Consider the following 27,054-nt stretch of genomic DNA (forward strand, 5'->3'; position numbering starts at 1 on the left):
CCATACGAACCAGTATTAACCACTCACGACAGTTCTGCAGGTAAAGGGTTAGCATGAACCTCTGTAGGGGGCAGTATGAACCACCACCATCAATTTGTGTAAGTTAGGGGTCAGTACAGGAATGCAAACTTCCTACAGGAATCCTGCTAGAATTGTTTTATTCAGTCTCAAAAAACATTTTGTCAAAGTCATTAAGCAGGAATATGAGTCAAGTCTGAAATCAAATGCTGTATATTCCGAGTCAAGTCACAGGTCTGTATAGTCCCAAACTTTGGGGCCCAGTGCATAGGATACACCCTAGACAGATACTCAGAAATACATTTGGGAAGACAGAGATCCAGAGGTTATTATTGCTAAACTATTCCCACATACACCAGCAGCTGTTCCACTACATTTAGCTTTTACCTAGGTCTGACTGAATAAGACTGGTGCTAGGTGATATCACACACACACACACACACACACACACACACACACACACACACACACACACACACACACACACACACACACACACACACACACACACACACACACACACTCAGCTCTATGCGCCAGCAGTCATTATAAACTAAACTGGACACTTCATTTTTCCTTTTCCATGTCCTTGGCTGAGTTCTCCTTGTTTATCTTTAACAGCCAAATTGGGCTTTAGCCAGCACTGTGTTCCATCTGGATCAGCCGTGCTTTTTTTTCGGACTGGATTTACTCTTTATGTAATAATCTCATGGTGTGTGTCTCTCAGTGATGTTTGTTTTTCTGGGCTGTGAGTTTGTGTATTAATCAGCTGTGTGTGTACCTTTATGTAAATATAGATTGCTCCAGCCCCCAGTGGGATTACAAAACTGTAATCAGTTTATAGCTAAAGTGTTAATCCTCCCTCCCTCCCCACACACACACACTCCTCTGTTTCTGTTCCACACATCAAATGAGCAAATTTGTAAAGATATTTTTCAGAACTTTTCTCTCCCTCCACAAAGGCACATTTTAATTATGATCTCTCTCGGAAAGCGATGTTGTCATGTTGAGAGAATGTGACAAAGTAATATCCCCTCACAGCAACAAGTTCAGTGATCAGACTATCTCTCTCTGCTTCTCTCTCTCTCTGCTTCCCTCTCTCTCTCTGCTTCCCTCTCTCTCTCTGCTTCCCTCTCTCTCTCTCTGCTTCTCTCTCTCTCTCTGCTTCTCTATCTCTTTCTGCTTCTCTCTCTCTCTCTGCTTCTCTCTCTCTCTCTGCTTCTCTATCTCTCTCTGCTTCTCTATCTCTCTGCTTCTCTCTCTCTCTCTGCTTCTCTCTCTCTCTCTCTGCTTCTCTCTCTCTCTCTGCTTCTCTCTCTCTGCTTCTCTCTCTCTCTCTGCTTCTCTCTCTCTCTCTCTCTGCTTCTCTCTCTCTCTCTGCTTCTCTCTCTCTCTCTGCTTCTCTCTCTCTCTCTGCTTCTCTCTCTCTCTGCTTCTCTCTCTCTCTCTCTCTCTCTCTGCTTCTCTCTCTCTCTCTCTGCTTCTCTCTCTCTCTCTCTCTCTGCTTCTCTCTGCTTCTCTGCTTCCCTCCCTCTCTCTCTCTCGCTCTCTGATGATTAATTAATATTTACACCATGAACAGGATGGTTACAGCAGTGATGTTTATATATATATATATATACACACACACACACACACACATACACGCTACCATTCAAAAGTTTGGGGTCACTTCTACATTTCCTTGTTTTTGAAAGAGAAGCACATTTTTTGTCCATTAAAATAACATAAAATTGATCAGAAATACATTGTTAATGTTGTAAATGACTATTGTAGCTGGAAATGGCAGATGTTTTTAATGGAATATCTACAGTTGAAGTCGGAAGTTTACACACACCTTAGCCAAACACATTTAAACTCAGTTTTTGACAATTCCTGACATTTAATCCAAGTAAAAATTCTCTGTCTTAGGTTAGTAAGGATCACCACTTTATTTTAAGAATGTGAAATGTCAGAATAATAGTAGAGAGGGTTTTATTTCAGCTTTTATTTCTTTCATCACATTCCCAGTGGGTCAGAAGTTTATATACACTCAATTAGTATTTTGTAGCATTGCCTTTAAATTATTTAACTTGGGTCAAACGTGTCAGGTAGCCTTCCACAAGCTTCCCACTATAAGTTGGGTGAATTTTGGCCGATTCCTCATGACAGAGCTGGTGGAACTGAGTCAGGTTTGTAGGCCTCCTTGCTCGCACACGCTTTTTCAGTTCTGCCCAAAAACTTTCTATGGGTTTGAGGTCAGGGCTTTGTGATGGCTTCTCCAATACCTTGACTTTGTTGTCCTTAAGCCATTTTGCCACAACTTTGGAAGTATGCTTGGGGTCATTGTCCATTTGGAAGACCCATTTGCGACCAAGCTTCAACTTCCTGACTGATGTCTTGATGTTGCTTCAATATATCCACATACTTTCCCCTCCTCATGATGCCATCTATTTTGTGAAGTGCACCAGTCCCTCCTGCAGCAAAGCACCCCACAACATTATGCTGCCACCCCCGTGCTTCACGGTTGGGATGGTGTTCTTCAGCTTGCAAGCGTTCACGCTTTTTCCTCCAAACATAACGATGGTCATTTTGGCCAAACAGTTCTATTTTTGTTTCATCAGACCTGAGGACATTTCTCCAAAAAGTATGATCTTTGTCCCTATGTGCAGTTGCAAACTGTAGTCTGTATTTTTTATGGTGGTTTTGGAGCAGTGGCATCTTCCTTGCTGAGCAGCCTTTCAGGTTATGTCGATACAGGACTCGTTTTACTGTGGTTTCCTCCAGCATCTTCACAAGGTCCTTTGCTGCTGTTCTGGGATTGATTTGCACTTTTCGCACCAAAGTACGTTCATCTCTAGGAGACAGAATGCGTCTCCTTCCTGAGCAGTATGACGGCTGCGTGGTCCCATGGTGTTTATACTTGCATACTATTGTTTGTACAGATGAACGTGGTACCTTCAGGCATTTGGAAATTGCTTCCAAGGATGAACCAGACTTGTGGAGGTCTACAATTTTTTTTATTCTAAAGCCATGACATAATTTTCTGGAATTTTCCAAGCTGTTTAAAGGCACAGTCAACTTACTGTATGTAGACTTCTGACCCACTGGAAATGTGATACAGTGAATTATAAGTGAAATAATCTTACTGTAAACAATTGTTGGAAAAATGACTTGTGTCATCCACAAAGTAGATGTCCTAACCGACTTGCCAAAACTATAGTGGTTGAAAAACGGGTTTTAATGACTCCAACCTAGGTGTATGTAAACTTCCGACTTCAACTGTACATAAGGCGTACAGAGGACCATTATCAGCAACCATCACTCCTGTGTTTCAATGGCACGTTGTGTTAGCTAATCCAAGTTTATCATTTTAAAAGGCTAATTGATCATTAGAAAACCCTTTTGCAATTATGTTAGCACAGCTGAAAACTGTTGATTTGATTAAAGAAGCAATACAACTGGCCTTTAGACTAGTTGAGTATCTGGAGCATCAGCATTTGTGGGTTCGATTACAGTCTCAAAATGGCCAGAAACAAACCCCTTTCTTCTGAAACTCTATTCTTGTTCTGAGAAATTAAGGCTATTCCATGTGAGAAATTACCAAGAAACTGAAGATCTTGTACAACACTGTGTACTACTCCCTTCACAGAACAGCGCAAACTGTCTCTAACCAGAATATTAAGAGGAGTGGGAGGCCCCGGAGCACACCTGAGCAAGAGGACGAGTACATGACTGTCTAGTCTGGGAAACAGAAGTCCTCAACTGGCAGCTTCATTAGATAGTACCCACAAAACACCAGTCTCAATGTCAACAGTGAAGAGGTGACTCTGGGATGCTGGCCTTCTAGGCAGTTCCTCTGTCCAGTGTCTGTGTTCTTTTGCCCATCTTAATCTTTTATTTTTGTTGGCCAGTCTGAGATATGGCTTTTTCTTTGTAACTCTACCTAGAATGCCAGCATCCCGGAGTCGCCTCTTCACTGTTGACATTGAGACTGGTGTTTTGCAGACGGTAGGCAATTATGGTCACAGTTATGAAAACGAAGGACACTAAAGAGGCCTTTCTACTGACTCTGAAAAACACCAAAAGAAAGATGCCCAGGTTCCCTGCTCATCTGCGTGAATGTGCCTTAGACATGCTTCAAGGAGGCATGAGGACTGCAGATGTGGCCAGGGCAATAAATTGCAATGTCCGTAGTGAGACGCCTAAGACAGCGCTACAGGGAGACAGGACGGACAGCTGATCATCCTCGCCAGTGGCAGACCACGTGTAACAACACCTGCAACAGGATCCGTACATCCGAACATCACACCTGCGGGACAGGTACAGGATGGCAACAACAACTGCCCGAGTTACACCAGGAACGCACAATCCCTCCATCAGTGCTCAGACTGTCCACAATAGGCTGAGAGAGGCTGGACTGAGGGCTTGTAGGCCTGTTGTAAGGCAGGTCCTCACCAGACATCACCGACAACAACGTCGCCTATGGGCACAAACCCACTGTCGCTGGACCAGACAGGACTGGCAAAAAATGCTCTTCACTGACGAGTCACAGTTTTGTCTCACCAGGGGTGATGGTCAGATTCGCTTTTATCGTTGAAGGAATGATAGTTACACAGAGGCCTGTACTCTGGAGCAGGATCGATTTGGAGATAGAGGGTCCGTCATGGTCTGGGTGGTGTGTCACAGCATCATCACACTGAGCTTGTCATTGCAGGCAATCTCAACGCTGTGCGTTACAGGGAAGACATCCTCCTCCCTCATGTGGTACCATTCTTGCAGGCTCATCCTGACATGACCCTCCAGCATGACAATGCCACCAGCCATACTGCTCGTTCTGTGCGTGATTACCTGCAAGACAGGAATGTCAGTGTTCTGCCATGGCCAGCGAAGAGCCCAGATCTCAATCCCATTGAGCACGTCTGGGACCTGTTGCACCCCAGAAATGTCCTGGAACTTGCAGGTGCCTTGGTGGAAGAGTGGGGTAACATCTCACAGCAAGAACTGGCAAATCTGGTGCAGTCCATGAGGAGGAGATTCACTACAGTAGTTAATGCAGCTAGTGGCCACACCAGATACTGACTGTTACTTTTGATTTTGACCCCCCCCCCCTTTGTTCAGGGACACATTATTCCATTTCTGTTAGTCACATGTCTGTGGAACTTGTTCTGTCAGTCTCAGTTGTTGAATCTTATGTTCATACAAATATTTACACATGTTAAGTTTGCTGAAAATAAACGCAGTCAACAGTGAGAGGACGTTTCTTTTTTTGCTGAGTTTATATACCATACCAGTCAAAAGTTTGGACACATTCAAGGGTTTTTCTTTGTTTTTACTATTTTCTACATTGTAGAGTAGTAGTGAAGACATCACAACTATGAAATAACACATATGGAATCATGTGGTAAACAAAAAGGTGTTTAAACAAATCAAAATATATTTTATAGTTGAGATTCCTCATAGTGGCCACCCTTTGCCTTGATGACTGCTTTTCACACTCTTGGCATTCTCTCAACCAGCTTCATGAGTAATGCTTTTCCAACAGTCTTGAAGGAGTTCCCACATATGCTGAGCACTTGTTGGCTGCTTTTCCTTCACTCTGTGGTCCAACTCATCTCAAACCATCTCAATTGAGGTGAGGTCGGGTGATTGTGGAGGCCAGGTCATCTGATGCAGCACTCCATCACTCTCCTTGGTCAAATAGAACTTACATAGCCTGGCGGTGTGTTTTGGGTCATTGTCCTGCTAAAAAACAAATGATAGTCCCACTAAGCGCAAACCAGATGGGATGGCGTATTTCTGCAGAATGCTGTGGTAGCCATGCTGGTTAAGTGTGCTTTGAATTCTAAATAAATCACTGATAGTGTCACCAGCAAATCACCCCCACACCATCACACCTCCTCCTCCATGCTTCACGGTGGGAACCACACATGCAGAGATCATCCGTTCACCTACTCTGCGTCTCACAAAGATACGGAGGTTAGAACCAAAAATCTCAAATTTGGACTCATAAGACCAAAGGACAGATTTCGACTTGTCTAATGTCCATTGCTTGTGTTTCTTGACAGAGCAAGTCTCTTCTTATTATTGGTGTCCTTTAGTAGTGGTTTCTTCGACCACTGTCTCTTCTGAATAGTTGATGTTGAGATGTCTGTTACTTGAACTCTGTGAAGCATTTATTTGGGCTGCAATCTGAGGCTGGTAACTCTAATGAACTCATCCTCTACAGCAGAGTTAACTCTGGGTCTTCCTCTACTGTGGTGGTCCTCATGAGAGCCAGTTTCATCATAGCGATTGATGTTTTTTGCGACTGCATTTGAAGAAACATTCAAAGTTCTTGAAATTTTCCAGATTGACTGACCATGTCTTAAAGTAATAATGGACTGTCGTTTCTCTTTGCTTATTTGAGCTGTTCTTGCCATAATATGGACTTGGTCTTTTACCAAATTGGGCTATCTTCTGTATAACACCCCTACCTTGTCACAACACAACTGATTGGCTCAAACACATTAAGACGGAAAGAAATTCCACAAATTAACTTTTAACAAGGCACACCTGTTAATTGAAATGCATTCCAGGTGACTACCTCATGATGCTGGTTGAGAGAATGCCAAGAGTGTGCAAAGTTGTCATCAAGGCAAAGTGTGGCTACTTTGAAGAATTTAAAATATATTTTGATTTGTTTAACACTTTTTTTGGTTATTACTTGATTCCATATGTGTTATTTCATAGCTTTGATATCTTCACTATTATTCTACAATGTAGAAAATTGTAATAAATAAATAAAAACCCTTGAATGAGTAGATGTGTCCCAACTTTTGACTGGTACTATATATACTGCTCAAAAAAATAAAGGGAACACTTAAACAACACATCCTAGATCTGAATGAAAGAAATAATCTTATTAAATACTTTTTTCTTTACATAGTTGAATGTGCTGACAACAAAATCACACAAAAATAATCAATGGAAATCCAATTTATCAACCCATGGAGGTCTGGATTTGGAGTCACACTCCAATTAAAGTGGAAAACCACACTACAGGCTGATCCAACTTTGATGTAATGTCCTTAAAACAAGTCAAAATGAGGCTCAGTAGTGTGTGTGGCCTCCACGTGCCTGTATGACCTCCCTACAACACCTGGGCATGCTGCTGATGAGGTGGCGGATGGTCTCCTGAGGAATCTCCTCCCAGACCTGGACTAAAGCATCCGTCAACTCCTGGACAGTCTGTGGTGCAACGTGACATTGGTGGATGGAGCGAGACATGATGTCCCAGATGTGCTCAATTGGATTCAGGTCTGGGGAACGGGCGGGCCAGTCCATAGCATCAATGCCTTCCTCTTGCAGGTCTAGCATTGTCTTGCATTAGGAGGAACCCAGGGCCAACCGCACCAGCATATGGTCTCACAAGGGGTCTGAGGATCTCATCTCAGTACCTAATGGCAGTCAGGCTACCTCTGGCGAGCACATGGAGGGCTGTGCGGCCCCCCAAAGAAATGCCACCCCACACCATGACTGACCTACCGCCAAACCGGTCATGCTGGAGGATGTTGCAGGCAGCAGAATGTTTTCCACGGCATCTCCAGACTCTGTCACGTCTGTCACGTGCTCAGTGTGAACCTGCTTTCATCTGTGAAGAGCACAGGGCGCCAGTGGCAAATTTGCCAATCTTGGTGTTCTCTGGCAAATGCCAAACGTCCTGCACGGTGTTGGGCTGTAAGCACAACCCCCACCTGTGGACGTCGGGCCCTCATACCACCCTCATGGAGTCTGTTTCTGACCGTTTGAGTAGACACATGCACATTTGTGGCCTGCTGGAGGTCATTTTGCAGGGCTCTGGCAGTGCTCCTCCTGCTCCTCCTTGCACAAAGGCGGAGGTAGCGGTCCTGCTGCTGGGTTGTTGCCCTCCTACGGCCTCCTCCACATCTCCTGATGTACTGGCCTGTCTCCTGGTAGCGCCTCCATGCTCTGGACACTACGCTGACAGACACAGCAAACCTTCTTGCCACAGCTCGCATTGATGTGCCATCCTGGATGAGCTGCACTACCTGAGCCACTTGTGTGGGTTGTAGACTCCGTCTCATGCTACCACTAGAGTGAAAGCACCGCCAGCATTCAAAAGTGACCAAAACATCAGCCAGGAAGCATAGGAACTGAGAAGTGGTCTGTGGTCCCCACCTGCAGAACCACTCCTTTATTGGGGGTGTCTTGCTAATTGCCTATAATTTCCACCTGTTGTCTATTCCATTTGCACAACAGCATGTGAAATTTATTGTCAATCAGTGTTGCTTCCTAAGTGGACAGTTTGATTTCACAGAAGTGTGATTGACTTGGAGTTACATTGTGTTGTTTAAGTGTTCCCTTTATTTTTTTGAGCAGTGTATATACACTGTAACATACAGTCAGGTCCATAATTGACAGCCTTGATAAATAAAGACTTTGTAAAATAAATAATGGGGGATACCTAGTCAGTTGTATAACTGAATGCATTCAGCTAAAATGTGTCTTCCGCATTTAACCCAACCCCTCTGAATCAGAGAGGTGCGGGGGGGCTGCCATAATCGACATCCAGGGCGCCCAGTGGGTAAACTTCCTTGATCAGGGGCAGAACGACAGATTTTTACCTTATCAGCTTTTTACCTTACCTTTCAGTTACTGGCCCAATGCTCTAACCACTAGGCTACCTCAGTAATACAAATACTGCTACATTGTATTCTCAAAAAATGGGTGCATTGGAATGGGAGCGTTGAAATCCCCAAGCCGACTAGGTTGATGTGCCCTTGAGCAAGGCACTTAATCTTAATTTCTCCTGTAAATCACTGGATAAGAGTGTCTGATAAATGACTAAATGTAAGTATTTCAATGTTTCTCTCTGCAGTGCGGTGATCCTGGATGGTAAGATCTACGCAACGGGGGGCATTGTGAGCAGCGAGGGTCCTGCCCTGGGCAACATGGAGATCTTTGACCCCCACACCAACAACTGGACGCTCTTCCAGTCACTGCCCTGCCCTCTCTTCAGACACGGCTGTGTCGTCATCAAGAAGTACATCCAGAGTGGCTGAGATCGGTTCAGTCATGAATGAGTTTCCTGAAAGCTTTGTAGCCAATGTGGCTTTATTTTTTCTGGACAACCCAGACCCACGCCTCTTGTAGAAGAGCAAAGTGCTTCAGCTTCATTTGGCGAATTTTGTTCACTTTTCCCCCAGAACTGTCAAACATTTACAATTATTGTTAGTCTCTTTCTGCTGTGGAGCTGGGTTATCGAGAGAAACAAAGTGTCATGATAGCTATGAAGCTTTTGGAAAACTCCCCCCTGACCGGTTTGGTCTGGTTAGGACAGGACACTCTGTGTGCAGCTTTTGGGGGTCGATCGGTCAGCACCGCTGGACTGGACTATCCAACTAAAACCCCCTCGGGACTTGATGCCAGTGTTGTTGTCTTTACCCCCCCCCACCCCTTCAGTCCCCCATCAACCCCCTGTGCAGAATGTAGGCATCTTACTGTATCTTGATCCACTTGGCCATGTCAGGTACTGGTGCCTAAGCTACTGTATGTATCATATAGTGTAGCTTAACCCCTCCCCCCCCACCCCCCACATAATATAGGCACAGGGCCACTCGAGACTAAAGCTCCTTGGTTTGTTGTTCCCAACTTCTTGTTAACTCCTCTTCCGTTTCACACAAATAGTTAATTTAGTTCCATCGCCTCAATTGAAATTGAAAGGCCCTTATCTGTTATGTGTTTGTGACTCAAGTATGTTAAAAGCCATCCCAGTCTTTGTTCTGTGACTCCTCTAGTGGTTTATGTTAATGAGGAACTTCTTTTTCCAAATCAGAGGGCTCCCTTCGTTTATGAGAACATTCAGTAGGCATTAGAAGGACAGGAGAACTGGGCAGATGTCTCAGTGCTTAAAGGGACAGTGGAGAGATGAGGGGACATCAGAGATAAGGAAGTCCACAGGGTTTTAGAAACATATTCATGAAACAAAAATCTGTGACGAGAGAGCCACAGTTGATGAGTGAGGAGCCTTGTTTTTTGTATAGATGTTGTTTCCCCGGTTTAAAAGGACACGTTGGATACTTGCAGTCTCTTTTTGGGCCAGAAACATCACTGTTGGCAGATGACTTACCTGGGAATGGCAGAGAGGGAATCCCTTTATCATGACATCCCAGAGAGTCTGAGAAAGACACTACATTGGGGCATTTCTCCTCCACACAGCCAAAGCACAATAACCACCAGTGGCTCCAAGGATCAAAATGTTTCACTAGATTTATGTTTATCCTCCATCCTTTTGTTTTATATTTGTATATCATTGTTGGGTGGGTGGGGTATGGATGAGGGTTTTGGGGACATTCTGTAAATACGGGAAGGAAAATGTATATTTTAAAACCTGAAGGTGATTCTGTATAAATGTTTTTAGAAAAAGAACTTGATAGGTTGGACTGAAAATGGTGGGGCCATACTTGCGACTATTAGAAAACGTTTAAGGGCTCTATTCAATCCGCGTTGCGGAAGTTCAGCTTTCTAGCGTGACTTAGCGGAGACAGCATTCACGTTTCATATGTTGGCTCAGTCGGAAATTACCTTTACATTTCTGTCACGGAAGCTGTTGCGCTTCAGCTTTACAGATTGAATAGAGCCTTATGTTTTAGTTCGATTTTATTTGGCTGATGCTTAAACTTGTTGACATAGTTGCACGTAATCAAAGGTTACATGTTAGCTGTTACCATTACATAACCTGACAAATGTAGCCCTATGCGAACCTCACCAGGTGGCCGTGATTATTAAAAAGAAAAATTGGTATGATTTTATTTGATGTTTTAAAAAAAATACAACCACATCTTACAAACATCAACTACATCACACCTGTCCAGACCTACTAGCACACACCCATCACCAGGTGGCCATGATTATGTCTGGTTCTAATTCCAATTAATATCGTTGACCACAGGAGGTTGGTGGCACCTTAATTGGTGAGGATAGGCTTGTGTTAATGGCATCAAATACATGGGTGCCATTCCATTAGCTCCTTTCCAGCCATTATGAGCTGTCCTTCCCCTCAGCAGCCTCCACTGTCGTTAACGTAGTTGGGCTTGATAGAACACTTTTCCATGAGTGTCCTTCACAGCAGTCAAACAGCACCATCTGCTAATCAAATTGACTGAAACACTTAAAAAAAATGTTACTTGATGTTTAGCTCAGTGTTGTGAGCCTGACTCTTGGTGATTTTCACCTTTTGCATCGCAGTTGTCGTTTTTTCCTTTGAACTGTAGAATTACATTTAACGTGTTTTGAAGAGAAGTTGAAGTGCAGCCAAAACCTTGTAAATGAAGGTTTAATAAGATTTAAATAAATCAAAGTTTATTTGTCACGTGCGCCGAATACAACAGGTGTAGGTAGACCTTATAGTGAAATGCTAACAGGCTCTAACCAATTGTGCAAAAAGGTATTAGGTGAACAATAGGTAGGTAAAGAAATAACAGTAAAAAGACAGGCTATATACAGTAGCGAGGCTATACAAGTAGCGAAGCTACATACAGACACCGGTTAGTCAGGCTGATTGAGGTATTATGTACATGTAGATATGGTTAAAGTGACTATGCATATATGATGAACAGAGAGTAGCAGTGGCGTAAAAGAGGGGTTGGCGGGTGGTGGGACACAATGCAGATAGCCTGGTTAGCCAATGTGCGGGAGCACTGGTCGGTCGGCCCAATTGAGGTAGTATGTACATGAATGAATAGTTAAAGTGACTATGCATATATGATAGAGAGTAGCAGCAGCATAAAAGAGTGGCTGGGGCACACAATGCAAATAGTCCGGATAGCCATTTGATTACCTGTTCAGTCTTATGGCTTAGGAGTAAAAACTGTTGAGAAGCCTTTTTGTCCTAGACTTGGCACTCCGGTACCGCTTGCCATGCGGTAGTAGAGAGAACAGTCTACGACTGGGGTGTTTGACAAGTTTTAGGGCCTTCCTCTGACACCGCCTGGTGTAGAGGTCCTGGATGGCAGGCAGTTTAGCCCCAGTGATGTACTGGGAGCTTCTTGTTGAAGTCTCTCTTGCAGAACAACACATAGGCTACTGGCATCATAAATAATTATCTTCCATAGACTATCACATAGACGTGTAGGCCTACACTTACATGTACAGTGTTATATATGCATTTTTATCATTTACTTTGTCACATATGCATTATTTGACTTGAGGACCAACAGTGGAGTGTTTTTTTCTCAAATAAAAACCTTGCCCCGGGGGATTTGAACTCGCAGTCTCTGTGCTTAGTGCGTCACTCCACCAATTAGTGGTCAATTATAGACAATGTACGAATATACACTTACATGTCGCATAATCCTCTCTTTATTGTGAAAGGACGTGCGATTTTTTCATATGCAAAAATGAGTTTGCAGCCTAGTCAAGGATGCGATGATCATGCAATATTGGCACTATACACTTGAGACAGACCGAGTGAAGGGAAACAAAAGTAAACCTTGATTTGAGGTTAAAATATATCCCTCTGGTGGCCAGGTTGACCTATTTTACAAAATGCCATTGGTCTGTGGAGAAAAAGTTTGAGCTTTGATAGGCTGATACAGGAAATAATCACTACCACTTGGTGAGATTAGCAAGCATAGGACTAACGTGTGTCGGGTACTGCTATCCAGGTACCTAGGAATATCTAAACCATAACCAAAGATTTTTATAACTAACCCAAAATAGACCAGAGCCTGTCATTTCCAATGGGAGCAAATGAATCAGTGGGCAGCAAAGTTCGTTCTAGCATTTATTTCCATTAGGGAACGCCTACAATAATAATTCTCACTCCTAAAGACTTTTTACTTTAGCAAATTCTACAAAACACCGTCCACTCTTAGACGCTAGTTTTTGAAACCGAAAACTGTATGTCGGTCAAAATTCATCTCCTCCCACCACCATATTTGGTAGTGAGTGGAAATGTCAACCAGATGCTTCATATTTATACATACGGTGAAATGTCTCATTTTGCTATCTGTGCCATAACCCTTACCTTAACCATTTTAAATTTCAATGGGGGGGTAGGGACTTCCCAAGGACCATTATCTGATAGAATGCTACATTAGAACTGGTCCAATCACATCCAGGTTCAATTTATAATGTTTACATTTACGTCATTTAGCAGACGCTCTTATCCAGAGCGACTTACAGTAGTGAATGCATACATTTCATACAATTTCATACATTTCATACATTTTTTATCTGTGCTGGCCCCCCGTGGGAATCGAACCCACAACCCTGGTGTTGCAAACACCATGCTCTACCAACTGAGCTACAGGGAAGGCTATGTTCTAATGTTTGCAAGTTTGGCCCAGGTTTGTCTGTAAATCTGTCCCCAAATGGAGAAATTAACAAATGTTATTATTGAAACATAATACATATACCATGATAACTGTTTAAATTTTTGTTTGAGTGAAACAAGCCATTATGTCAGAACCGCTGTCTTATAAATAAAGCCTTGTAGAGTGAATGGTTCTTTGAACCGAGCAATATCACTCCTGTTTAACATGGCAATCAAACTGAGGCGTGTAGCTAACCTCTTCACAACCTCTAAGTAAAAGGAATCAGTTTCAAAGCCAAACGGAGTTTGTTCAGTCCTTTGACAGGCAGGTACACTGCTCAATTAAGGTCATCCAGTATTGAGGGAATGAAAGAGAACTGACAAAGTACAATTTGCACCTTTATTCAAGTATATCACAGCAGTGTTTTAGAAATACAGTAAAAGTTTTTCAAATAACTTACAAAGTAACATTTGATGGGGAAGAGGATGTTCAATAAACTTTAACCTCAAGAAAATCATTAACATGGCGATGCTACGAAAACAAAACCTACTAAATAAATCCCGCACAAGAGAAACTCAGTAAGTAGTGATGGAAAATTGTGTGCATACTGGACTAAATCTTTAACTACCAGACAAAAATTGGTTGTTTGTCCAAACTGACAAATGTATAGACAAGAACAAGAGAGGATGACAAAAATGTATAACATTTTAAAACCCAATTCTTAAAAACAAACAAATGTTAAAGGGACAAAAATGTCTGACAAACTTTGACGGATGTTATTTTATAAGATGGTTGCCAAATTGTGTCAGCAACGTGAATAAGATTTAAACTACCAACACGCTATTGTTTTGATGTAAAAAATTCCAATAAGTCAACGTTAGCCTCATCCAGTATCCCACAGTCCATAACCACAAAACTAAAGAAAAACAAACACCACAATGGAATAAATAGGAAAGTTGAAAGGTCATGTGTAGCCTGAAGAAACCTGAGACACCTGTAAACTTCTTTATTCTCCAATACACGCTAATCCGCTACCTCACTTCAGCACTAAACTCATAACCGAGTAACAACTATTGCCAATTTGTTTAATGTACAAAAATACTGTTTTAATGGATAGATGTAAAAACATGTCTAATTGTTAATAAATAAAATAAAAATGTAATCACCACGAGAAAGAGATTGAAGTCTGCAAAAACAATCACCCTCAAATGAAAAAAAGGAGATTGTGGCTTGATGGACAAGACTAGCGAATATGTGTAGTAGTGCGATCTGAAAGGAAAGCAATCTTAGGACGTCTCGGTCTACAGAACTGAAATATACAGTTTGACATTTCCTTGAAATTAAATGCTGTATGTTTCGTCTCGGCTCAAATGCAATATAGACAAAAAAACAGAGGAACCAACCAAACAAACTGTTGGGTTACCGCAGCAGCCACAGAACTTGTGCTGATTATCCAGTACCTTAGCTGTACTGAGTGTTGGGACATGGCAAAATACTGTTTGCGCCCAGTAAACAGTTTGTCTTATTAGCATTAAAATAAATTAAGCTGAGGTAGCTTTGTTTCTCTATCTCTGCAGTATTCCAATGCTAGTTTGCATATGTTCATTTTTATTTATTTTAATTGTTAAATCATCACCTGGCAATCCAAGAGAAGGCAGATGTGGAGTTAGGGTGGAAAGCACCGGAGGTTGGATCAGCATAAAGCAGGGCTCTACAACTCTCCAATCCTGGAGAAGTACTAGGCATACAGGATTTTGTTACAGCCCAATCGTAGTCAAGCGTGAAGAGCACCACAATTAGTTGATTTGGTTGGAACACAAGCCTGCATGCCTAGTGGTTCTCCAGGACCTGAAGAACCCAGGCATTAAAAGGTATACAGCGAAATCCCACTGCCGCAGATATTGAGACGAGCGAGACGCAAGACTTCGCTCACACACAGTATCTGCTTCACGCTGTTCACAGCACCAAAACAGTGGAGAAGATGAGCCTTGTGCTTTAACACTTTAAGTTGTTGCGGAAGCTGTCCCTTTATGCGGTTTACTTTCTGCAACCATGTCATATCGGAGTCCACCTTTTAAAAGTGCTGTGAATGTGAAAGACTGAGGCTGGCCACATCTCGTCAAAACATGGACTCATCCATGGCCAAGGAAAGACCAGAAAAAGTTGAAAAACAAAAATGCTTATCTTTACCACAAGGTGAACATGGATGGGCTGGCTATAGTTAATTACACCCCTCCCACTGCCATTAGACAGACAGTCAAAAGCATCAACAAAATAATTAAACAAACAATAGAATGCTGTTTTATACCTCAACAGGGCACTGCCTTGAATGAATGGCCTTGTTCATGGTCAGAAGCTTCACAATCAATAACAATTCAAAACATCGTTTCCAATGTATCATACAATAAAAAAAAAACATTTTTCATGAATCAAATGCACATCATAATACATAGCAAACTGTGTAAGTTGCTTATCTAAATCTTTATAGAGTTTATAAGATTTGTTTTCCTATGAATGTCGACTACAAACGGTCGCACTTATTTTGGGGAAAATTCGCACCACGTTTGCTGTGACTAATTTGTGGCATCCGTTGACATGAAAGTAATAAAAACCTTACGGTCCTCAAAATCCTTTTTTACTCACGTGGGCAGGAAAAGACTGACTAAGAGTAGATCTGCTTTCCTACTGTAGAAGTGACTTCTATCCACTGGTCCTGGGTCAGATATTACACCACTGTCAAGGTTAAAGTTAGGATTGAGAGTTTGGTCATTTGATCCTAGATATGTGCTTAGTTAAGGGGAACTTCTACATCCAACTTACTATACTGCATTACATGGAACAGAGCAGTTGATAAAAACCTTAACAGCTGTTCTTTATGGGGGTTAAATAAGGCACATGCTAGTCAGTGCAAACTACAAAAGGTGTCCAATTTCATTTGAATTGCTTCTAGTTACTCCAGTTAGGTGTGGATTGACAGGAAATAAAAATTAGCAGGGCACAGCTTGTGTGGAAGAAAAAAATTACACAGAATTAGACAGAACTGTGATAGAGCTAGCAGAAGCAGCACGTCAATTTGTTTGCTACGACTGTGATAAAAGTCTTGTCAGTGAATGTTATTTTGATGTTCACTGCAAACTTCGAACAAATGCTTCCTCAGTTCACGTTGATGTATTTCAGTAACACCCTTATTAATGGGGATTTGATGTTTTTGTAATGCATGTACATGCTGGCAATTGATTCTAGCCCAGCAGTGCCAACTTTACCCTACAGTATGGTCATGCTAAAAACATTTTAATGAACATTGGACAATGTTTGGAGCGAGAACGGTGGTTATAAGATCCATATCAATAAAAAAACTAAATCATAATTGATTAGATGCTAATCGAACCAAGCTGTTTTAATGACTAAGTATGATCTGTAAGCTGTTGTATCTATGAGATGACTGGCCTATAATCTTGATTCACTAGTGTACTGAGAGATGACATGGGCTCAGCAATGGTGACAAGACAGGAGACTGTCTCAACCTCCAAGCTAACTGCACATACTCGCACTGCTGGTGACAATCTGTGAATGGGATTACGGTGTGTGCATAACTAAGCACATATGTAGTTTGTGTGTGTGCGCGCGCACATGGCCAGTTTAAAAGTAGGCCGTCGTTGAGATATGACATCACCCAATCTGTTTTGTTGGTTATTTTCCGAGTTACTCCCAACAGCAGCAAGGATTAGGATAGCACCTGAATAGCACCAGGAATGCCCGTTTCACTGTTCGTGTGTGCGTGTCTAGGAGTCTGTTTGGTTGTAGACTGGATTTGGGTCCGACCAGGGTACCTGAGACTATAGCACCATAGAAAAGTCTCTCCTCGTTCTGTCGTTCATTTTAAGACCAGGGCTCTATATTTGCTCTGTGTGTAAGTACTTGGCTCAAAGGCTTGTCTCTGTCCCGCTTGTGTGTGTGTGTTCAGGGTAAACCTGGCTGTCTCACAGGAATGTAATGAAATTCTGGACTTTCCTCTCCATCTCCTGAAAAACAAATGCATCAAAACAAACAGGTCAGAAAATACTGTTTATGTAGCACATGCATTACATCTGGATACACAATTATACCTTGAATATTACCACTGAAAACACAAATTTGCTAACAGATGCTCAATTAATTAAAATGTTGACGCCAAGCACGCCAAAATAGGCATATGCTAAAAAGGTTACTCAACATGGTGAAGTGAGTTAATCTCAATGTCGCGAAGAATGTGAGTTCTAATATAGAGGGTGAATGGCATATATATACTGCTCAAAAAAATAAAGGGAACACTTAAACAACACAATGTAACTCCAAGTCAATCACACTTCTGTGAAATCAAACTGTCCACTTAGGAAGCAACACTGATTGACAATACATTTCACATGCTGTTGTGCAAATGGAATAGACAACAGGTGGAAATTATAGGCAATAAGCAAGACACCTCCAATAAAGGAGTGGTTCTGCAGGTGGAGACCACAGACCACTTCTCAGTTCCTATGCTTCCTGGCTGATGTTTTGGTCACTTTTGAATGCTGGCGGTGCTTTCACTCCAGTGGTAGCATGAGACGGAGTCTACAACCCACACAAGTGGCTCAGGTAGTGCAGCTCATCCAGGATGGCACATCAATGCGAGCTGTGGCTCGAAGGTTTGCTGTGTCTGTCAGCGTAGTGTCCAGAGCATGGAGGCGCTACCAGGAGACAGGCCAGTACATCAGGAGACGTGGAGGAGGTGGTAGGAGGGCAACAACCCAGCAGCAGGACCGCTACCTCCACCTTTGCGCAAGGAGGAGCACTGCCAGAGCCCTGCAAAATGACCTCCAGCAGGCCACAAATGTGCATGTGTCTGCTCAAACGGTCAGAAACAGACTCCATGAGGGTGGTATGAGGGCCACAGGTGGGGGTTGTGCTTACAGCCCAACACCGTGCAGGACGTTTGGTATTTGCCAGGAAACACCAAGATTGGCAAATTCGCCACTGGCGCCCTGTGCTCTTCACAGATTAAAGCAGGTTCACACTGAGCACGTGACAGACGTGACAGAGTCTGGAGACGCCATGGAAAACGTTCTGCTGCCTGCAACATTCTCCAGCATGACCGGTTTGGCGGTGGGTCAGTCATGGAGTGGGGTGGCATTTCTTTGGGGGGCCGCACAGCCCTCCATGTGCTCACCAGAGGTAGCCTGACTGCCATTAGGTACCGAGATGAGATCCTCAGACCCTTGTGAGACCATATGCTGGTGCGGTTGGCCCTGGGTTCCTCCTAATGCAAGACAATGCTAGACCTCATGTGGCTGGAGTGTGTCAGCAGTTCCTGCAAGAGGAAGGCATTGATGCTATGGACTGGCCCGCCCGTTCCCCAGACCTGAATCCAATTGAGCACATCTGGGACATCATGTCTCGCTCCATCCACCAACGCCACGTTGCACCACAGACTGTCCAGGAGTTGGCGGATGCTTTAGTCCAGGTCTGGGAGGAGATCCCTCAGGAGACCATCCACCACCTCATCAGGAGCATGCCCAGGCGTTGTAGGGAGGTCATACAGGCACGTGGAGGCCACACACACTACTGAGCCTCATTTTGACTTGTTTTAAGGACATTACATCAAAGTTGGATCAGCCTGTAGTGTGGTTTTCCACTTTAATTTTGAATGTGACTCGTAATCCAGACCTCCATGGGTTGATAAATTGGATTTCCATTGATTATTTTTGTGTGATTTTGTTGTCAGCACATTCAACTATGTAAAGAAAAAAGTATTTAATAAGATTATTTCTTTCATTCAGATCTAGGATGTGTTGTTTAAGTGTTCCCTTTATTTATTTTTTTGCAGTATACATACATATATATATATATATACACATACATACATACATACATACATATATACACATACATATATACACACACATATATATATATACACACACACACATATACATATATGTATATGTATATATATATATATACACACGTATATATACATACACATACACATATATATATACATATATATATATATACATATATATATACATACATATACATATATATATATACACACACATACATACATATACATACATATATATATACACACACATACATACATACACATACATACATATACATACATATATATATACACACTTACGTACGTTTACGTGCGCTGCGTGCTGCGTGCGTTTGCGTGCGCCTGCGTGCTTGCGGCGTTTGCGTGCGCTGCGTGCTGCGTGCGTTTGCGTGCGGCTGCGTGCTTGCGTGCGTTTCGCGTGCGCTGCGTGCTGCGATGCGTTTGCGTGCGCCACCGCGTGCTGCGTGCGTTCGCGTGCGCTGCGTGCTTGCGGCGTTCGCGTGCGCCTGCGTCTGCGGCGTTTGCGTGCGCCGCGTGCTGCGTGCGTTTGCGTGCGCCTGCGTGCTGCGTGCGTTTGCGTGCGCTCTGCGTGCTGCGGCGTTTGCGTGCGCCTGCGTGCCTGCGTGCGTTCGCGTGCGCTGCGTGCTGCGTGCGTTTGCGTGCGCGCCGCGTGCTTGCGTGCGTTTGCGTGCGCCTGCGTGCTTGCGTGCGTTTGCGTGCGCCTGCGTGCTTGCGTGCGTTTCGCGTGGCTGCGTGCTTGCGTGCGTTTGCGTGCGCTGCCTGCGTGCTGCGTGCGTTTGCGTGCGCTGCCTAGCGTGCGTTTGCGTGCGCTGCGTCCGCGTCATGGCTGGCCGCGCCGCGCGCGCGTGCGCCCGCGTGCGCTGGTCCGCGCACCGCGTGCGCTGCGTGCGCTGCGTCGCGCCGCGGCGCGCGGCGCCGCGTGCGCTGCGTGCCGCCCGCGTGCGGCGCTGCGTGCGTTTGCGTGCGCTGCGTCGCGCCTGCGCTGCGTGCGTTTCGCGTGCGCGCGTCGCCTGCGCCGCGTCGCGGCGCCGCGTGCGGCTTGCGTGCGGCGCTGCGTGCGCGCACCCGCGTCCGGCGCCGCGTGCGCGCCGCCGCGTCGCGGCGCCGCGTGCGCCGCGGCGTTGCGTGCGTGCGTTTGCGGCCGCGTGCGTTCGCGTGCGCCTGCGTGCGCCGCCGCGCCGCGTGCGGCTGCGTGCGCTGCGTCGCGTTCGCGTGCGCCCGCGTCGCGCTGCGCTGCTGCGCGTCGCGCCGCGTGCGGCACCGCGTGCGCCGCGCGCGCTGCGTGCGCGCCCGCGTCGCTGCGCGCGCCGCTGCGGCTTGCGTGCGCGCGTGCGCTGCCGCCGCGTGCGCTGCGTCGCGCGCTGCGTGCGCTGCGTGGCCGCGCTGGCTGCGTGCGCCGCGCGCGCGCTGCGTGCGTGCGCGTGCGCCGCGTCGCGCGTGCGCGGTGCGTGCGCGCGCTGCGTGCGCCGCGTGCGCTGCGTGCGCTGCGTCCTGCGTGCGCGCGCGTGCGCTGCGTGTGCGTCGCTGGTGCGCTGCGCCGTGCGCTGCGTCGCCTGCGGCGCTGCGTGCGTGCGCGTGCGCTGCGTCGCGCCCGCGTGCGGCTGCGCTGGTTTGCGTGCGCGCGTGCGCTGCGTCCGCTGCGGTTGCGTGCGTTTTGCGTGCGCTGCGTTCGCGTGCGTTTGCGTGGCTGCGTTCGTGCGCCGCGGCGGCGGTGCGGCTGCGTGCGCTGCGTTCGCGTGCGTTCGCGTGCGCCGCGTGCGCCTGCGGCGCTGCGTCGCGCGTGCGGGGCGGCCTGCGTGCGCCGCGCGTGCGTTTGCGTGCGTTTGCGTGCGCCGCGGCGGCGCGTGCGGCGCGCGCGCGCGCGCGCTGCGGCTGCGCGGCGACTGCGTGGCGCGTGGGCACCGCGTCGCGCCGCGTGCGCTGCGTGTGCTGCGTACGCGTGCGGCTGCGCTGCGCTGCGCTGGCGGCTTGCGCTGCGCCGCGCGCGCTGCGCGGCGGCGTGTGCTGCGTGGCACCGCGTCGCCTGCGTCGCGCCGCGTTGCGCCGCGCTGCGCTGCGCTGCGCGCTGCGCTGCGCGCGCGCTTGCGTGCGGCGCGCTGCGCTGCGTGCGCCGGCGCTGCGCTTGCGTGCGTCTGGCCGCGTGCGGCTGCGTGCGCCGCGCCGCGGCGGCGCGGCGCCTGCGTGCTCCGCGTGCGGCCGCGTGCGCCGCGCTGCGGCTTGCGTGCGCCTGCGGCGGCTGCGTGCGCGCGCTGCGGGCTGCGTCGCGCGCGCGGCTTGCGTGCGCCGCGTGCGACGCTTGCGTGCGCCCGCGTGCGGCTTGCGTCCGCGCGCCGCGCTGCTGCGCTGCGTGGCTGCGTGCGCGCTGCGCTGCGTGCTGCGCTGCGCTGCGCCGCGCGCGCTGCGGCGCGCTGCGTGCGCCGCGGCGCGCGCTGCGTCGCTGCGCGCGGCGGCGCGGCGCCGCGTGCGCCGCGTCGCGCCGCGTGCGCTGCGTCGCGCTGCGTCGCGGCTGGTCTGCGTGCGCGCGCCGCGGCGGCTCGGCGCCGCGTCGCGGCTGCGTGCGCGCGTGCGGCTGCGCGACGCTGCGCTCGCGCCCGCGGCGGCGCGTGCGCGCCGCGTGCGGCCCGCGTCGCGGCTGCGTCGCGCGCTGCGGCGCTGCGGCGCGCTGCGTGCGGCTGCGTGCGCCGGTGCGCCGTGCGCTGCGTGCGACTGCGTGCGACTGCGTGCGCTGCGTGCGCGCGCTGCGTGCGTGCGCTGCGTGCGCTGCGACGCGCTGCGTTACGCCGCGTGCGGCCCGTGCGCTGCGTCGCGACTGCGTGCGCTGCGTCGCGCTGGTGCGCCGCGTGCGGACCGCGTGCGGCGTGCGCGCGCCCGCGTCGCGGCGCGTGCGTGCCGCTGCGTGCCCGCGTGCGTGCGGCTGCGGCGCGCTGCGTCGCGCGCGGCTGCGGCGCGCGTGGCTGCGGCGGCGCTGCGTGCGCCTGCGTGCGCGCGGGCCGCGTGCGCCTGCGTGCGTGCGGCACGTGCGCGCTGCGTCGCGCTGCGGCGCGCCGCGTGCTGCGTCGCTGCGATCGCGGCTGCGTGCGCCTGCGTGCGCTGCGCGCGGTGCGCTGCGTCGCTGCGTGCGGCTGCGTGCGGCGCGGCGCGCCGCGGCGCTGCGTCCCGCGTGCGGCTTGCACTGCGTGCGCCGCGGCGCGCGCGCGCCCCGCGTGCGCTGCGTGCGCTCCGCGCGCGGCTTGCGATGCGGCGCCGCGTGCGGCTGCGGCGTGCGCCGCGTGCGGCTGCGCTGCGTCGCCGCGTCGCGGCTGCGGCGCCGCGTGCGCTGCGACCGCGTCGCGCTGCGTGGCTGCGTGCGCTGCGTGCGGCTTGCGTGCGCTCCGCGGCGGCTGCGTCCGCGTCGTGCGTGCGGGCGCGTGCGGCTGCGTGCTGCGGCGACTGCGTGCGGCTGCGCGCGCTGCGTGCGCTGCGTCGCGCCGCGGCGACTGCGTCGCGCTGCGACGCGCCCGCGTGCGCTGCGTCGCGCGCCGCGTGCGGCTGCGTGCGCGCTCGCGTGCGGCGCGTGCGCGCTGCGTGCGGCTTGCGTGCGCTGCCGCGTCGCTGCGTGCGTGCGGCGCGTGCGTCTGCCGCGTGCGGCTGCGTGCGCGCCGCGTGCGGCTGCGTGCGCCCGGCGCTGCGGCGCGCCGTGCGCCGCGTCGCCGCGGCGCGCGGCGGCCGTGCGGCGCGCGTGCGGCTGCGGCGCTGGGCGGCTGCGTGCGCACACGCGGCGCGGGCCTGCGGCGCTGCGTCGCGCGTGCGTACCGCGCGCGCGCGCGCGCTGCGTGCACCGCGTGGGCCCGCGTGCGCCGTCGCTGGGTGCGATGCGGCGCGCGTGCGCTGCGGCGCCGCGTGCGGCTGCGCGCCCGCGTGCGGCGCGGCGCTGCGTGCGTGCCGCGGGCGCGATGCGCCTGCGTGCGGCTGCGTCGCGCTGCGTGCGTCTGCGTGCGCCGCGTGCGCTGGTGCGCGCGTCGCGCCGCGTGCGCCGCGCGCTCGCGTGCGCCGCGCGTGCGCGCTGCGTGCGGCTCGCGTGCGGCTCCCGGCGCTCGCGTCGCGGCTCCGCGGCGGCTCGCGTGCGCTGCGGCGCTCGCGTGCGGCTCGCGTCGACCGCGTGCGGCTCGCGTGCGTGCGTGCGCGCTGCGTGCGCGCTGCGCGGCTCGGCGCGCGGCGGCCCGCGGCGCCTGCGCGCTGTCCGCGTCGCGCTGCGGGCCGGGCGGGCCGCGTTGCGTTTGCGTGCGCCGCGTCGCGGTTGCGTGCGCGGTGCGGCGTTCGCGGCGCGCGGCGCGCGCCGCGTCGCGTGCGCGCGTGCGCCGCGCTGCGGGGCGCGCGTGCGTCGGCCGCGGTTGCGTGCGCCGCGGCGTGCGTGCGTGCGTAGCGGCGGCGTGCGTGCGGCGTCGCGTCGCTGCGTGCGGCGTGGCGTGCGTGCGTCGCGTGCGTGGTGCGTGCGTCGCGGTGCGCGCGTGCGTGCGCACGCGTGCGTGCGGCCGCGTGCGCGTGCGTGCGTGGCGTGCGTGCTGCGCGCGTCGACCCGCGGCGTCGGCGTGCGTGAGCGTGCGGCGTGCGTCGCGCGCGTGCGTCGGCGTGCGTGTGCCGCGTGCGGTGCACGCGTGCGTGCACGCGTCCGCGTGCACCCGCGTGCGTGCGTGCACGCGTGCGTGCCACCGCGTGCGTGCGTGCACGCGTGCGTTACGCACACGCGCGCGCGCGTGCACACACACACGCGTGCGTGCGTTACACACACACACACACACACACACACACACACGTATACACACACACACACGTATACACACACACACACGTATACACACACACATACACGTATACACACACGGGCACATACACGTATACACACGGGCACATACACGTATACACACGGGCACATACACGTATACACACGGGCACATACACGTATACACACGGGCACATACACGTATACACACGGGCACATACACACACACGGGCACACACGGGCACATACACACACACGGGCACACACAGGCACATACACACACACGCGCATACACACACACGCGCGCACACACACGCGCGCACACACACACACGCGCACACACACACGCGCACACACACACACGCGCACATACACACACGCGCACATACACACACGCGCACATACACACACGCGCACATACACACACACGCGCACATACACACACACGCGCACATACACACACGCGCACATACACACACGCGCACATACACACACGCGCACATACACACACACATACACACACGCGCACATACACACACACATACACACACGCGCACATACACACACACGCGCACATACACACACACATACACACACACGCGCACATACACACACACGCGCACATACACACACACGCGCACATACACACACACGCGCACATACACACACACGCGCACATACACACACACGCGCACATACACACACACGCGCACATACACACACACGCGCACATACACATACACGCGCACGTACGCACGTACACGTATACACACGTACACGTATACACACACACACACACACACACGTATACACACACATACACACACACACGTATACACACGTATACACACGTATACACACGTATACACACACACACGTATACACGTATACACACACATACACATACACACACGCGCACACACACACACGCGCACACACACACGTATACACACACATACACACACACACGTATACACACGTATACACACAACACACACACGTATACACACGTATACACACACATACACGTATACACGTATACACACACATACACATACACACACGCGCACACACACACACGCGCACACACACACACACACACGCGCACATACACACACACGCGCACATACACACGCGCACATACACACACACGCGCACATACACACACACGCCGCACATACACACACACGCGCACATACACACACACGCGCACATACACACACACGCGCACATACACACACACGCGCACATACACACACACGCGCACATACACACACACGCGCACATACACACACACGCGCACATACACACACACGCGCACATACACACACGCGCACATACACATACACGCGCACGTACGCACACACACGTATACACACGTACACGTATACACACGTACACGTATGTACACGTATACACACACACACACACACACACACACGTATACACACACATACACACACACGTATACACACACATACACACACACATACACGTATACACACGTATACACACACACATACACGTATACACACGTATACACACACACACATACACGTATACACGTATACACACACATACACATACACACACGCACACATATACATACGTGTATGTATGTGTGTATGTACATACACACATACATACGTACATACACACATACGTACATACACACATACATGTACATACATACACACATACATGTACATACATACACACATACATGCACACATACATGTACATACATACACACATACATGTACATACATACACACATACATGTACATACATACACACATACATGTACATACATACACACATACATACACACATACGTACACACACACATACACACATACGCACACACACACACACACACACACACACACACACACACACACACACACACACACACACACGTACATACACACACACACATGTACATACACACACACACACGTACATACACACACACACACACACATGTACATACACACACACATGTACATACACACATACATGTACATACACACATACATGTACATACACACATACATGTACATACACACATACATGTACATACACACATACATGTACACATTCTGTTTTTCTCAGGGGTTGAGAAGAATACGGGGATTTAGCACCTCGTGAAAGTGCTCAAGTCACGTTACCAATTTCACCCTCGCACCCATTTCAACAAAATCGATAGTATCCGCTCTATAGAAGCAATCTAAAGCAGAAGATGTCAATGAATTGGCCAATGCACCATGTGTTGCGCTTACTACAGAAAGCTGCTTAACAGTGACAGCCCATCACATTACCCCGGTGTGGGAAATGAGAAGTACCGCGCTACAGACACTCTTTCTCTTTATCAGAAAACCTTATAGCATAGGCCAATACAATGTCTGAGCCATGTTTACATTTGGATTTTAAACGCACTTTGCACTTTATTTTAGTGTTGTTGTTGTTGTTGTTGAGTAATAGTGTGTTTTCATTTATGAAAATACAAAGTGTTGGTATTCCTGATTGTGCTCTCAACAGGCATTATATGAGTCATGACCATATGGAGTCAGGAATACCAACACTTTGGACTAAAATTAGCTACAAGTAACTGTCGGCATTTCATTTTCCTCTGCTCACGCTCCCTGGACAGTAGGGCTGGGCGATATGGCCAAAATATTATATCACAGTATTTTTTTAAAAATTGGACGGTATTTTTAGTTTTTGAATAATAAAAGTTGTACATTTGCTTTATGAGTAGTGTGTGAACTTAGGGTGGCAACACATACATTCTAAGTGATTTTAATTAGTCCTTCTCCATTCTGATTGTTTTATACTGTTCAATTCAACCAAAACAAATTTCCGCACTTTTATCATTTCTGCATTTCCTGCACTCAATTGCAGTGGTGGAAAAAGTAGAGTAAAAGTAAAGATATGTTAATAGAAAATTACTGAAGTGAAAATGAGTCACCCAGTAAAATACTACTTGAGTAAAAGTCAAAGTATTTGGTTTTAAATATACTTAAGTATCAAAAGTATTGTCAAATTCCTTATATTAAGCAAACCAGATGGCACCACTTTCTAGTTAAAAA

General features: G+C 49.1%; 2 protein-coding genes across 5 annotated transcripts in view; one reads left to right on the forward strand and one right to left on the reverse strand.

Annotated features, from left to right (window-relative positions):
• LOC106571749 (kelch-like protein 29) overlaps nt 1–10,801 on the forward strand; it is a 323,412-nt gene extending 312,611 nt beyond the window's left edge. For all 4 annotated transcript variants that reach the window (XM_014145163.2, XM_014145162.2, XM_014145161.2 and 1 more), the window contains one exon: nt 8,879–10,801. In XM_014145163.2, the coding sequence (XP_014000638.2) occupies nt 8,879–8,899 (21 nt within the window). In that variant the 3' untranslated portion in view covers nt 8,900–10,801. The remainder of the gene's footprint in view (nt 1–8,878) is intronic.
• Nucleotides 10,802–13,701: 2,900 nt separating this feature from the next.
• Nucleotides 13,702–27,054, reverse strand: part of LOC106571770 (ATPase family AAA domain-containing protein 2B) — a 147,236-nt gene continuing 133,883 nt past the window's right edge. Inside the window, exon 28 of the mRNA XM_045696076.1 lies at nt 13,702–17,338. Within this exon, the coding sequence (XP_045552032.1) occupies nt 17,297–17,338 (42 nt within the window). The 3' untranslated portion in view covers nt 13,702–17,296. The remainder of the gene's footprint in view (nt 17,339–27,054) is intronic.

Source organism: Salmo salar, chromosome ssa15 (assembly GCF_905237065.1).
Source record: "Salmo salar chromosome ssa15, Ssal_v3.1, whole genome shotgun sequence".
Classification (NCBI taxonomy): domain Eukaryota; kingdom Metazoa; phylum Chordata; class Actinopteri; order Salmoniformes; family Salmonidae; genus Salmo; species Salmo salar.